Source organism: Lithobates pipiens, unplaced genomic scaffold (assembly GCF_037356315.1).
Source record: "Lithobates pipiens isolate NorthernLeopardFrog02 unplaced genomic scaffold, aLitPip1_a1.2 Scaffold_22, whole genome shotgun sequence".
In the NCBI taxonomy this organism is placed as follows: Eukaryota; Metazoa; Chordata; class Amphibia; order Anura; family Ranidae; genus Lithobates; species Lithobates pipiens.
Window position 1 is genome coordinate 176,975,654 of NW_027507784.1, and position 15,225 is coordinate 176,990,878.

Below are 15,225 nucleotides of genomic sequence, written 5' to 3' on the forward strand. Positions count from 1 at the left end.
TGTCAACTTGAGAATGGAAAACAGAAGATAAGTCAGGCTGTAGGCATTTGTTAGCTGAAATATGGAGCATTGACTTTGGACATGAAATTTGGCAATGTTTACTGAAAGTGAATGCCTTAAAGATTAGCTAAGAAACCACTTCCATTTTCCATAATATATGCCCTTGAACAATGTTTGTGTTAGAATTAAACCAGAAAGTTATGTCTGAACTCCAGTGAAGCTCACTCGCTTTCCCACACGGTTATTTAAGCGGAGTTCAAGCATTAAAAAAAAAAAGGACTATTATAATACTACATAGCTAATTAATACCATTAAAGCAGATTTAAGCTCTAACTGGATGAAATTTAATTTGCTAAAATCTAAACATCTATAATAATTGTCTTTTCATTAATACTGTTTAACTTTTTTTCCATCTCAGTCATGCTGATCACCTTCAGTCTTTGTATTTCCTGTCTACGTGCACTCCTTCCAGAACCCGCTGCACAGGTCTTAATAGTGACATTGAATGACTGTGCCTGACAAGTGTGTGCTTTCAAGGGCACAAGTGACAGGATGATAATGCAGGAGCACAGCTCGGAGACTCACCACATAATAGGAAGTGCATAAACAAAGATCTTCAAGGCAAGATTGCCAGGTTTTTTAATGAATGCTGCAAATTTCAAAAATTTTTAAAAACGTTTGAAATGGCATTCATGTTTTGATGCTTGTACAAGGTTTTGGTGATTGGGTTAAGATCAGCTTTGAAGCCCAACTCCATAAACTGTATTTTGTTATAAAATTGTGTGCCGATGGCTGTTTTTTTAAAAAAAGGTTCAACACACTACTCACACTTTCCAAAACTCAATACTGTCCTGTGTGTCATCCAGAATTACTAAAGAAGTTGGAGCCTTTTGACTTTGCTTGGCAAACACAAATCTAGTTTCGAAAACCAATTATCTGTCGTACTTATGGATGGATTCTTCTCATATTTTTTCGTCTCAGAATGACCTTTTAGCTGGTCATTTATTTCTTACTGCAAAGATATGGGTTGTAAAAACAAAACCTGAAAATCAAAGATCTTAGTTGTCGGTAGGAGTGTTCTGTCCTATAGGCAAGCTGAGACAGTCTTAAAGTGTTTGTTATCCTAAAAAAAAAAAAAAAAAATAGTAGATAACTTTCCCTTAAAGCATGTTATGTAGTACAGTGCTATATCCAAAGCTCTCCTTTGTCCTCTCTCCACCTTCTCCTCCCTCCCCTCCCTTCCTGTCAGCTCATGACAGTGCCACTCCTGCTGCTATAAAACTATCATACAATTATACATTCCACTCTGCTAAATAAGGACCTTTGCCTCACAGTATGTGTTTTATAAAAAATATGCTAATGCCTACCTTCTTTTCAGAGCGTCTCATGTCGTTCACGTGACTCTTTGGCTCTCTCCTCCTCTCCTCCCCTCTCCTCCAGCTGATGACAGTGGAAGTTTGCGGCCCAGCCCACTGGAGCTCTGAGCCCAGGAGAGGAGAGAAGCGAGGAGTCACGTGAGCAGTGGCAGATGCTCTGAAAGAAAGTAAAAATCCACATCTTTTTAAAAAAAAACACACATACAGTGGGGCCCATATCCTTATTTAACAGATGGGATTATATGATCGTAATATAGTGGTTTTACAACAACTATAATAAAGAACAAACACTATGTATTGCCATCTCCCATTTCCCATATGGTCCTCTCCCTATTAGTGGCTACACAAAGAAATACAGTGATAAAACTTGATTATACCGTGAGTCATATGTTTTTCCATCTAACTTAATTTCAAGGTCAACTATAATGTTTTTTATGAAAGCTTAAAGCTCACTAAAGCAAAACATTTTTTTTTTTTACTTTGGAAAAACTTGGAAGGAGCAAATATTCCCCTCAAGTATTTATTGCTTTCCATGACCACATTTCACCTCTCTTTCTGACCCTCTGAGAGCAAGACAACAAAATTAGGGAACCATTTGTCACAGAAACAGGAAGACATCCTGTGTTTTGTTGTATTCTTGTCCCTAATGGAGCGATTTCACATAACTACCCGATCATGTATTAACATTTCTTTATCAAGGAAGCTGTTTGAATTGAAAAACAAATATCTATAGCATAGTTGTAATTTAAATATGACACATTAAGAATGAGAAAGTGTAAAAAAAATATAATTTTACAGTTCACTTGTATTTTGTCCAAATTTGGCAAAGTATCAAGTTAATTTTACTTTGGGGACCCATTAAGAGGATTTCCTTACACGTTTAAGTGGGTGTAGTTCCCCCTTCTGTCTTTGGTGCCTGGAGATACTTGATACCTCTGAGTGTGGGGGAACATATAACACTCCCATTCCCTTGAGTGCTCAATGTCTGAGCTGACAGTTTCAATTTGGACTGCTGTAAAATAGGGGTGTCCACAGCCTGTATAAAAGCTGACTAAGTCAAAACTTATAAAATAATTTGGGTCACTCTTTCAGCAGATTGGGGTAGCAGGAGAGAAAGTGGAAGGTAAGGAAACTTACAGTAAATCAAACCTTTTTTTATCTAGTATGGGCAAAGTACAAGTTCATGTTCTTGTAAATCTTCTGAACATTTAGTATGAACAGGTAAGATTTTCATCTCAGAACCCTGTGGAAAGAAGAGTCTAAGATTATTTCTGAACAGGAATAAAATAAAAAATAAAAAATTCCTGTACTAATATAAATTTATACTAACAGACATACACTTACAGGTATGTGACAAAGAATATAAATATGATAAAGTGCACTTACTGCATTAATACCAAATTTGACGTGGTTATTTGCAGTGCAAGAAAAAGCTCTCCGGCACCAATAGCGAAAATGCCAAATATGCTCCTATTATGTACCTTGTAGAAGAGCCTGATATGACACCTCTGACTCGGGGACCCCAATAGAGTAGACAGGAGGTGCAGGAGTGCAGTGTGGCATGAGTGCCTGTAAATCTTGCTAGCAGCAGGGCAGGTGTCTACGCTGGGCAGAAGAAGTTGTCAGAAGACAGCAGTAAGCTGGTAGGCAGCAGACTGAGACAGGCTGGCACTGGCGACAGCAGGCAGCTGAGATGATTGCTGGTAACAGACTGTAGAACAGCTGGAACAGCAGGGTGGTAGACGGGTACTGGTAACAACAGGCAGAGTAGCAGGTTCAAGCAGGTTGGGTCAAACACAGACAGGATGGATCGGATACAGGGCACAGGTAAGTGCGGGGTCAGGAAACAAGCCAGGTCTGGAACTGATCAGTGAAGCAGAAGCCAATGGATCAGATAGAAGCAGAGGTAAGTGGACAGGTCGAGGTAAGCAGAGTTCACAGAATGGTCAAGACAAGCCAGGTCAGCAACTGGAATCAGCATACAGAATTACAGGAACACAGGGTACACAGGAGGCTGGGGACAAAGCAACCCTGATCCTGAGCACTGGCTCAGTTTAAATAGCCCGTTTGGTACCAATATCTGTCACAAGTGCTCATAAGCTTTTTTGCGCGCGGGTATGCACGCTCATACAGGTGCATGCATGAGTATGCGCATGCGCATTCGCATTGACAAGTGCCCAATTTCTGCAACCACAAAGGGAACACGTATTAGCTTGGTTCAGGGAAGCCATCTTGTCTATTGGCATGCCCTCCCATCCACTCCAAGCTAAAATTATTTTTCACATCTACATGTAGGATGGTACAGGGTATTGCAATGACAAGCACTGTTCACTTGTCCTAGTGCAACAACATTTTTTTTTTGGAAAACTCAATAGAATAGGGTTTTTAACTTAAGTGAGATAATTTCACAACGAGTATAGTGAAACAGAACACATTTTTCATCAACATTATGGTAATTAAAATATATTTTTTTATTTTGGAGCTAACATAGTTTACATTTTTCATCAAGTGTGCAAATGCCATGTGTTATTGTCCACTTTTGGAGCTTACTTTAAACAGTCGAACACCAGTCACCACAGGACAGAGGAGAAGTAAGTTTCCACTTAAGTATTGACTGTATAAAAGAATCGGATGCATAAAATAAGAAACGCTTACCATGCTTTTGGATGAAAAGGTTATGCTAGATGCCTAATAATAATATGAGGGGATTCAGTGTTGGGGGAAAGCCCAACACCGATGCCAGCCTAGCCATCACCTGACATTAATAGTCAAGAACTAGGAGGCAAATCCATACCATGATAAAAGGTGCCAATGTCAAACCAACATTTATTGCAAATAGGGAAGCCGGTTGGCCTAACACAATGTAACCTCTGGGGCGTGTATTATATTCAATGAAGAAATTTCAGCTGAACAAATCGGTCTCTAGCAGAAATTATCAGTTTAGCGTATTGTGTTACTCCATCCTCCCACATCTGCTCACAAAGGGTGGATATATCGCCCTTTCACTTGTGGAATAAAGCAGAAGCTATTGAGCTCTGGAAGGTCAGGAGTAGGTCATAGATAGAGGAAAGTGGTTTTAGGAGGTTTTATGTCCTTAGCAAAGATTTAAGGGGGTTTTGTTGGCGCGAGGTTGAGTGTGGGAATTGAGCACTAACAGAGCGTCTGACTTGACGGTATTAAAAAAAAGCGTTTTTACCTGCCTAGAAAATGTGGTCAACACAAATACCCAGTCTGGTCCATACAACAGTGTTGGGTGTCATATTCAAATGTTGAAGTATGGCATTGTTCCACAAGTAGGTGTGAGGGTACCAGGAGTTCAGAACTAATTAATAACTGCTGACCAGGCCCTCAGCATAGTTTTCATGCTGAAATAACTTCTGGGGGGATATGGGTACGTTGATATACTAAGGATTTTAAAAATGTAAAAATAATTTTAAAAATAATTTTAAAATTTATGGAGAACCCACCACAGTCGCCTTAAGATATTTAGCTGTATTTCCAGAAGGGAAAATTACCAATGAATAATGTCCATAAAAGATACAGTAAGGCCTGCCTTATTTCCACTAATGCCCTTATTATGAAATGAAAGAGAAAACTTTAAATTAGTTTTTTAATAAACAGGATGGATGAAAATGAACAAGGTTTACATACAAAAGGGGAAAAAAATAAATCATCAAGGAAAGAAAGGTAGGAAGGTGTTGAAGTGGAATTTTAAATCCGCTGCCAGCAACCAGGGTTTTTGCCATTATACACAATATCAATGAGCTTTGGGCTCAGGTCAAACCAAGTTTGTTTACAGTTTGGAGGACTATTGTACAAACTGGCCATATTTAGTCAGTTTACCTACACCAAATTACCAAAGGTATTGGGACGTCTGCCTTTACACGCACATGAACATTAATGGCATCCCAGTCTTCGTCCGTAGGGTTCAATATTGAATTGGCCCAACCTTTGCAAGGTCCATTAAGATATGAGTCCTGACCTGAACCTGATAGAAACCGTTGGAAGGAATTAGAGTGGAGAGCTAGGTGTCATGTACCTCCAAACTGTATAAGTAATATATTGTGTCCCTTGTACTATTCAATTTAGACAAGCAAGGCTGGTAGCTATAAATTACACATTCAACAGTACTATTAAATAACTGTGCAAAATGGCAGAATGGAAACCCTGTAAAACACTTTTAAATCAGTCTGTTGTGTTCAGCGTAGCTTTGATCTGTTTTTTGCTTTCTATAACTGAATGTGTGCCAACTATATCAAACATCAATAAAAAGCAAAGGTTTGATCATAACTCGGCATGTTTTATATAAATCTGCCCCATGTGTCTGTTGGCAATGCAGCACTGATATAAATCAACTTTCTTCAAAAACAATGTTCCAGATGAAAAACCTCAGAATGTTTTGTTCTATCTAAAATATGCACTTTATTTTAAAAGTAGTGTTTCATATTCATACATGTGAGTCTTGAGCAAAATCAAATTAAAGTAAATGTTCTAAATCTAAATTGCAATACGAGATGAGGGAACTGACTGCACAATAAAACAATGTAACCCCATCTAAATCAGTTAATATTTATTATGGACAGAACTTGGGATTGGGTACTGCTATTCAGTAAGTACCTTAAGTGTTTTTTACTAAATCCCAAAAGTAATTTATTCATTGAGGGGGTGCTGGTGTATTGCTAGCAGGGCTTGCAATGCAAGGCAAGCCTTCTAACTGCAATAGGCATAGATATATATGAAACCAACCATGCATTAAAGTGATTGTGTAGCTTATTTTTTTTAAACAAAAATACAATACTTGCCTACTCAGTGCAATGTGTTTTTTTCTTCTCTGGCCCCCTGCATTGTTCTAATAACGTTTGCTGCAGCAAGAGGTATATTGGATATAGTTACGTGTTTTTGTATTGGACAAATTATTCCTCCCTCCTGGAAGCATGTGTTCCCAGGAGGTGGGAAGGGCAATTATGTTTGCACTATTTATAAGAGTCAAAGACATCTGTTGGCCATGAGTAAGGCCTGACATCCGAAACATGTGGGCTTTGTACATGCCTGTATTACACAAACGTCAATAAAGAGCATTTGATTATAGACGATTCACTGGAGTGCCAGCTTTTTGTACTTATTATCTGTTGCATCCTTATTGGAGAGATTCTTCTGCTGGTCAGGACTTTTTTACAATGTTATCACCAGGATAACAAGAAAGAAGAGATCCTCTAGTAAGGCTCCAGGTACCAATAAAAACCGGACAGAGGTTCTTACCCTTAGCTACTCCTATAAAAAAGAATATAAGTTTCGGCTGGGGTTGGGCTTTGAAACAGCATTGCAGAGATGCCATAATCATAGATAATACTAACTGAGTCTAAAATAAGATTACTGTTCAGAGCCATGAATTGACCGATTGGGCCTGAGCAACTATTCCTGAAGCCCCTTTAGCAGTGACAATAACATGATTGCTGGAAAAGCCTAAAGAGCGCCAATGTTTTAGGGAAAGTTCGTTTTTTTCAGAGACCTATATTGTATTTACCCTTGTAATAATACACGGCTGTAAAATATCTTTAATGTAAATAGGTTAATGTTAAGGTTACTATTGTGCGATTTTCTATTGAATTTAGATTGCTATTGGGTATGTACAACATGAGGGGTGACAAATGGAGGGGAGGGGATCTGCTCCACAAGTGACAAAGGTTAATAGTGTAAGAATCTCTACCCCCATCCCCCATGACATGGGGGCATGCTTCCTTATTAAGTATTATCCTTTAGGAAGTACAATACTTTTGTCAATGAACAATAATGTCATACAGGCTCAATTGACCAGAGGTCCCTCATCTGGTAGGGAAGGGCATGCAGGCCTCCTGGTTTAGGGATTTTTGCACATTCTTCAGTGGCTGTTGGAATGAAATAGTAAATGGTTTTCAGATTCAATGCTACCTCAAAATACAAAGATTACCAATAGGCTATCTTTTGGTACAGTGTAAGTCCACCAGTCATATCATAAAACACTAGAGAATACCATTGCTTTTTCCTAAAATGCTATGGGACATAAGTGCCCCTCTAGAAATATTGTCCCACTTAAATATACACTTTAGGGCACTTTCACACTGAGCAGGGCTAAGCAACGGCACTATTTTTAGCAGCGCTTTACCTTTGTTTTTTGCTGCATTTTTTGGCCGCTAGTAGGGCACTTTTACCCCTACTAACGGCTGAAAAAGGGCTAAAAGTGCCCACAAAGCGCCGCTTTGCTGGTGCTCCAACGACATTGCTCATTGATTTCAGCGGGCAGGAGCGATTTAGGAGTGGTGTAAATACCGCTCCTACAGTGCCTCAACGATGCTGCTTTCAGGACTTTTTTGTGTGTCCTGCCAGCGCACCGCTCCAGTGTGAAAGCCCTTGGGCCCTTTTCGAGTGAAAGGAGGGACACTTTACAGGCGCTATTTTTGGCGCTATAGCACCTGTAAAGTGCCTCAGTGTGAAAGGGGTCTTACAGTATAATTGGGTAAAGTTTTTCAACTGTATAACTTGAAATTATATTTTGTTCGGATTTATCATGCCAATGGTTATGGCATGAATTGAAAATACATTAACATACAAATATCTAAGCAGATTCAGCACAAAGAGAAGACTTTTTTTTATTTAAATTTTTTTTGGCATTTCAATCATAACATCCAAATTTAATTTTCTGATGGCAATATACATTAATACAATTTAATCCTCAGCCCCTCAATTTGCAAAGACAGCTGGCTTTAGCTACACATCCTCCCCTATAATTACATATCATCATGCCAATATGTTCTCATGAATACATTTAACAACTGTTTAGGGCCTTTTGTTCAATGTGTCTGTGCAACGTATTCTGCATTGTGCCATAACATTCTGACAAATAATCCCCATCTGCACATAATAATCTTACACTAAATAAACTAAACCAGTGCAGATGTATAAACCCCAAAGTAAAATTATTCCACAGTGAAAAATCTGCCAAAACAGCACTTTTTTTCCTTTTTTTATCCAGCTGATATCTCGTTTCAGTTAAGTTTAAATTGGGTATTCTATTTATTAGCTCCAGATGTGTAAAAAAAAAAGCAACGCTGTCATCTGCTGGATAAATGGTGGTAGTGCAGTAGTTAGTTATTTCTGTATTTTCAAAGCTGGCCTCAGTATTAAATTAAAGTATTAGATGCAAGAGAACAGTCTTTCACATTTTACATAATTACAATGAAATAATACTATTTATACCTTTGTTCAAGTAATAACAAAAATGTATTTGCATAATGTAATGTGCTTTGGGAATAGTTACATTTGAGCATTGGCTTTTTGACTAGCAACGAATTCAATGAAGAGTGCATTTTTTTAAATTACAGTATGTTATTAGCACCTCAGAAAAAACACCTTATCCTGATGTGACTTCAGGAGAGTCAGTTGTGATGGGATGTTATTGGGTCTTTAACTCAAAGAAGATCAAGCCTCAAACACTAAACTTTTAATCTTGAACATGCTTATGTCTTAAAAACAAAATAGATCTGCAGCTATCATTAAAATAAAACATAGTAATCCTGCCAGTAGGTCCTTGTGCAGGTACATCCTGTTATGGGATGACAAAGTGCTCTCAATGTCATTGTCATCTTGTTGCATCCAGCAGAAACTATAATGAAGATTTAATGCACAAGCATGTTACAACTTTGTCACTATCGGAAAGCCCACCCAAAAGACCTGTCATTCTCTTTAGCCAGTCTTGTGATTCAACAGCCAGTTAGAAATGCCAAAGACTAAAAGGAAAGCTGCAGTGTACTAAAGTTTATCCAAGTTTGTCATGTATATATTATGAAAAATATTACACAGCACTCACACAAATTGCCACGCTGAATATCCAGCTTGGAGAGATGAGAAAAATACAATGTAATGTGGCCGATGGTAATTCAGTATGACTATATATCACGTATTGTCTCCAAAGTTGTCTTCAGCTCAAAGAAGACCAAAATCAAACATTTATCTGATGTGTATAACTATAGATGGGAATAGGGTGTGAAATAAGAGGCAATGATCAAACATTTTTTTTCCTGGTGGCACAAAATGTTCATTATTGAGAGCAATCAAGTATTGTCCATTTTGGGAAAAGGGAATGGTTTACCGCTGTCTGATAGAAACCTCACCGATTTCTTAACTTGTTTGCAATTTATCTTTCCAACAGTGGAATCGGGAGCATGTACTCATCAAGGACAAGTTTACGCAGACAGGGATGTCTGGAAACCAGAACCTTGCCAAATCTGTGTTTGCGACACTGGAGCTGTTTTGTGTGATGAAATCCTGTGTGATGACACCGATCCAGAGTGTGAAAGCCCTGAGATTCCATTTGGAGAGTGCTGTCCAATATGTCCATCACCTCCAAGTGTAAGTATCATTAAAAAGAGATCTGTACTGAAAGTACCAGGCAAACCTTCATTGCTAACCTTCTGATAGTGCTAATTGCCTGACTATCATGCTGATCTACTAACTTCAATATTTTTCCAAGCCATTAACAAAGAAATAAAATAATGATCAGGAATTCTAACTTATAGTGGAACTTTATGAAAAAAATAAAACATGGGCGAACCGGCAGGATTTTTAATGCAGAAGAGACATACTATGTCTCTTTTGCATTAAAATTACTTACCTGCCTGTCTGCCCATATACAGTGATCTGCGCATGCACAGACTATTGTATAGGTTCGGCGATGCCGAGATGACTGGACTACCATGCTTGTACTGGAACAGCATCATCTTGGCCCGGCCAATGACAGTGGCCATCGATCAATACCCGTAAGACAGCTGCCCAAAGATGTCAGTGAGTATAGCATCAATTTAACTCTACCTTTAGTTGCGTGATACTTGTTCCAGGCCATTGACTCAGAAAATACTGGAAACAGAGAAAGTCAGGAAACTAACTTTTTTAGGAGGTCATCAATGGCGGCTTCCATATTTCTTCTGGCACATGTTTTACTTAAAGTAACCCTTCCCATTAACCAAACAGGTAAACATAATTATAGCTTAATAATCTGCTCCATCAGCTCTATCAATTGTACTTTGGGTCTCCAGCATCCCGACACGCACCCTGCACAATGCTCCAGTCAACAGCTCTCCTGCTACCTATGCAAATATACAAAGGCTTCTGACTGACCTAGTAAAGTATCATCATTTCCACAGTTTGCTTATCTCTCCAATATCTTCTTCTCCATCACTTGATTAAATAATCAATTCCTGCAATACATAACTATATAAAGACTACTAGCTGTAAAAATAGTGTACTGAGCTATACGAAGATACCCCAGTATATTACTCCATTTTGTGGACACAGCTGTTGGTAGCACTGGCAAATGTAGCATTTTAATAATAAGAGAACAGTTTTTACCTTGTAAGTGTTAATGTTATTGCTGTCTAGGTCAGCTATCAAAGTACATAGAAGTTTTTAAAGTACACATCATAAGACTTTACAGGTACAAAGACCAACATGCCAATTTAGTAGATTATATGGCACATCTGTACATAAAAGATGTAGATTGTAGTACTTTTATATTTCATCCGTTCACCTAATTCTGGTTTTCTGCTTTCCAAAATGTTTGAATATATGCCCAAGATTAATTATTTTCTTCAAGATGAGTAAAAAAATTGGTTACAGTTCACTTATGGTAACTATTCTATTTTTACCCAGGTTACATGTGCTCTTAAAAGAAAAAAATAATTTAAATTTTTCTGTTAAATTTTCTGGCAGAATTTCTCAGCTAGATTTTCCCTTTAATAGCCCATCTAAATAATTTTCAGCAAATGAAATGTAAGTGCAAGCCCTCAGTAAGAACATTTGGAATGTGTTCCTTAGGTGAAAAGAAATTTCACACACATATTTTAAAAACCCCTCATATTCATGGCTATAATCCAAACCAAGTGTAAGTAATGAAAACTGCACGTTTCCCTCAGAATAAAAGGTTTCCTGTAAACCCCCCACCTTCCCCTCCCACTGGCCCTTTAACAGAGTCTTTACCCAGAGAGGTGGGACAGATTTCCCAATCATGTGATTACTATAATTGACTGTCACATGATTAGGAGCCCCCCTGCTGACTCCCAATCATAACCAGACTGGGAGTTGTGCTGGGTGCTTGCAATGAGCATGCTCTCAGCACAAAAACCTCAGTTGTCATATGTACAGTAGTTGGGCATTAAAGCCTACCCTTCTTCCCTTAACACATATGCATTACATGGTTAGCAAGAGACATAACTCGTAGACTGACCCCAACACCTGACCCCAGTGAATATGAACACGGGCTGTCAATTAAAGCTAGCACACAAAAGACACCTTTTCCACCCTGTAATGGTCACTGTCCCTACTTTCTGTATACATTACCTTCATGGTTAAAGCTGGAAAGAAGGATGTAGCTGTTGACTTTTGACAACAACAGTCTAAATTTGAATACTGGTAATGGTGCTGTTTACTTGGTTAAGACTACAGGATTTGGGGAAAGAAGTAGTGCAATTTTACCAGCTAATGGAGTTGACTATAAAAATATGAATATGTTTGCATGCTAGATAAATGGAAAAGTTCTGTTAACCCTTAACCTAAGCAAAAGTGTAACCCTTTTCTAAACCTTAACCCTACAATGTACTCTAACACTCAGTTTCCTAAAATGTAATCCTAACTTTAATTTTTAACCCCTGATCCATCTCCAAACCTAACTTTAACTCCTACAAATTCAGACTTGCTTTCTGCCTTGATTCATGACAGTACTGTGCCAAGCACAACAGGACTGAAGGGTACCTAATAGCTTCTGTTATTTATTTTTCCTTAACTCTTTGACAACAAATCAGTATAATCAGAGATTCATTAAGGCCGATTTAATAGAGAGGTTTAGAATCTTTACACAGTAAGTTGTCCAATCACATACATATAAAATAAGTTAACAGGGATTTGTTTTATATGTGACTGGATAACTGATGTGAATATTCAGATGATTTATTGTATGAAGATTTTCAATTCATTTAGAGAATCCTTAAAAAAGTAATTAACCAAAAAAAAAAGAAAGAGAATCCATCTGAACCTGGAGCCAACTTTTGCATCTCTGCTGGTGTCAAAAAATCTTCCATAGCCCAATACAGCGCCAACATTTGTAAAGATGCAGAATGCATTCCTGAAGTTGATCAGGCTGTGACTTAATTTAGGTATAGTTACAAATGGCTCTTGCCATCTGCTACATCTCCCAGTCTCCTAGTCCACCAATACTATTTGCTCTCTAAAGGAGTTGAAAAGTCTCATTCTATGCATTAAGGTGAAAAACCTTCTGTGCTGCAGCTGCCCCCAGAGCCCCATTTTTCTTACCTGAACCTGATCACAAGCCCAGCAGCTCCAACCGCTGCCTCTGTCCTCAACGGATAGATTGATAGCAGCAGGAGTCATTGGCTCCTGCTGCTATCAATTAAATCCAGTCACATGGGAGCCATGGGCAGGGCCGAGTCCTGCTGTCTGTGGAGCGCATCCGCGTGGGTGCCTCCATGGAAATTGGCTCTCTGCGGGTGCACTCGCCGAAGAAGAGGAGGAGCCAGGAGCGCAACTAGAGGACCCCAGAAAAGAAGTATTGGGGCCGCTCTGTACAAAACCCTTGCACAAAGCAGGTAAGTATAATATGTTTGTTATTTAAAAAACAAACCAAAAAAAAATAGCCTTTACAATCACTTTAATAAAGTAAATCATTATACTAATGTAAACCTGCTTTATAATCTAGTTATATCACAAACATTTTAAATAGTTAAAAAGTGTAACAGGTAACAGAAAATGTAATGATTTTCTAAATTGTTTTTATGAACAGCCTACCCCAGCTGAAAGTGCAAATGGAAAACCAGGACAAAAAGGATCCAAAGGCGACAATGTAAGTTATTTTTTCAACTTAAAGGAATAATATGTCTTGGAAAATTAGATTTTTTTTTAGGTGTATTGAAGAATGTGTAAACCTTTCCTTTGTGTAAAATACCTGGCGTTCCTGCCAGTCCCTTTGCTTTCCTATTAAAAAGTTACCACACTAGGCATGAGAGCACAAAGTGGTCAGTTCTCTAGCTGTGCCGGGAACTCAGTTTGCTCTCTAATGATCAGACATGTCCTGTTTCTCCTCCCCCAGCTCTCTGCGCTCCTTATGTAGCTGAGAAAAAAGGTTATGTGAGCACTTACTAATAAAGGGGGATTTATAATTTATTTTATGTCTATACATAAATGTTTTTAAATTGAATGGGTTGTTTTAAAAGACAAGGTTTACATATCTTGTAAGCCCAGTCTCCTGGTGACCACAGGAAATTACCGTATATACTCGAGTATAGGCCGACCCGAATATAAGCCGAGGCCCCCAATTTACCCCCAAAAAAACTGGCAAAATTATTGACTCGTGTATAAGCCGAGGGTGAGACATGCCTGTCCATCCCTGTGTGTGTGTCCGTCCATCCCTGTGTGTCCGTCCATCCATCCCTGTGTGTCCGTCCATCCCTGTGTGTCCGTCCATCCATCCCTGTGTGTGTGTGTGTCCATCCATCCATCCATCCCTGTGTGTGTGTGTCTCCATCCATCCATCCATCCATCCCTGTGTGTGTGTGTCTCCATCCATCCATCCATCCATCCCTGTGTGTGTGTGTCTCCATCCATCCATCCATCCATCCCTGTGTGTGTCTCCATCCATCCGTGTGTGTGTGTGTGTGTGTGTGTGTGTGTGTGTGTGTGTCCAGCCTACCTTTGTCCCGAGCCTCCGTCCCGTGCCTTGCCTCCTTGCCTCCGTCCCGTGCCGTGCCTTGCCTTGCATCCGTCCCGTGTCGTGCCTTGCCTTGCCCCCGTCCCGTCCCGTCCCGTGCCGTGCCGTGCCTTGCCTTGCCTCCGTCCCGTGCCCTCTTCGTCGGCGGCCATTGTAAAATTCAAAAGCTGCGCCGCCGCCTTCGCCTGTGATAGGCGGAACACTGAATTTCCCAGCAGCCTGTGTTCCGCCTATCACAGACGTCGTATCATCCTCGTCCGTAGTACGAGGATGATACGATGTCCGTGATAGGCGGAACACAGGCTGCTGGGAAATTCAGTGTTCCGCCTATCACAGGCGAAGGCGGAGCCGGAGGCGCGGCTTTTGAATAGAATGGCCGCTGTCTGTCTGCTCGACACGCTGATCGAGCGGGCAGACAGCGATGACTCGAGTATAAGCCGAGGGGGGCACTTTCAGCCTCAAAAAAGAGGCTGAAAATCTCGGCTTATACTCGAGTATATACGGTAGATCTACAGTAAGCCTGTAATAAAACATAAACGTAGATACAAATTAAGTAACTGTGTTAACTGAGATATAGATATGACCCTATATAAATTATAATTGTAATTTACTGTTGAGGTACAGTATATGTGTATAACCCTATTCAAATAATAACATTGTACAATTTAATTGTCACATAGTTGAATTACTGACTTCTGCTCCATAGGTAAAAAAAAATCCAAAAAGTGTATTCTATACTTTTCAATAAAATGACACTTGAATTATGCTTCAAAGCATGGCAAATTTATTTACAGATCAAATAAAAGTTTCTTATTAAATGTTCGCTATTTCTTAATGCTACACTAAAAAAATGACAAACAAAATAAATAAATGAATAAAAACAAATATATGAATGCCTAGAAAAATTAACTGCTTGCCAACCAGCCGCCGTTGTTACACAACGGCAGGTTGGCTCTCCTGAGCGAATGGCCGTAGCTGTACATCGGCAATTGAATTACTGACTTCTGCTCCAGGTAAAAAACATTCCAAAAAAGCACTATTTTTCTACTTTGATCGGTGTTAGTTTAAAAAAAATATTCTATAATTTTCCTATTTAAAATG

At 39.1% G+C, this 15,225-nt stretch overlaps 1 protein-coding gene across 1 annotated transcript in view; it reads left to right on the plus strand.

The window, feature by feature from the left end:
- The window catches only part of COL3A1 (collagen type III alpha 1 chain), a 119,373-nt gene that overhangs the window by 12,950 nt on the left and 91,198 nt on the right, over window positions 1–15,225 (plus strand). The window contains exons 2-3 of the mRNA XM_077448668.1: window positions 9,562–9,761; window positions 13,201–13,260. Coding sequence (XP_077304794.1) covers window positions 9,562–9,761; window positions 13,201–13,260 — 260 coding nt within the window. The remainder of the gene's footprint in view (window positions 1–9,561; window positions 9,762–13,200; window positions 13,261–15,225) is intronic.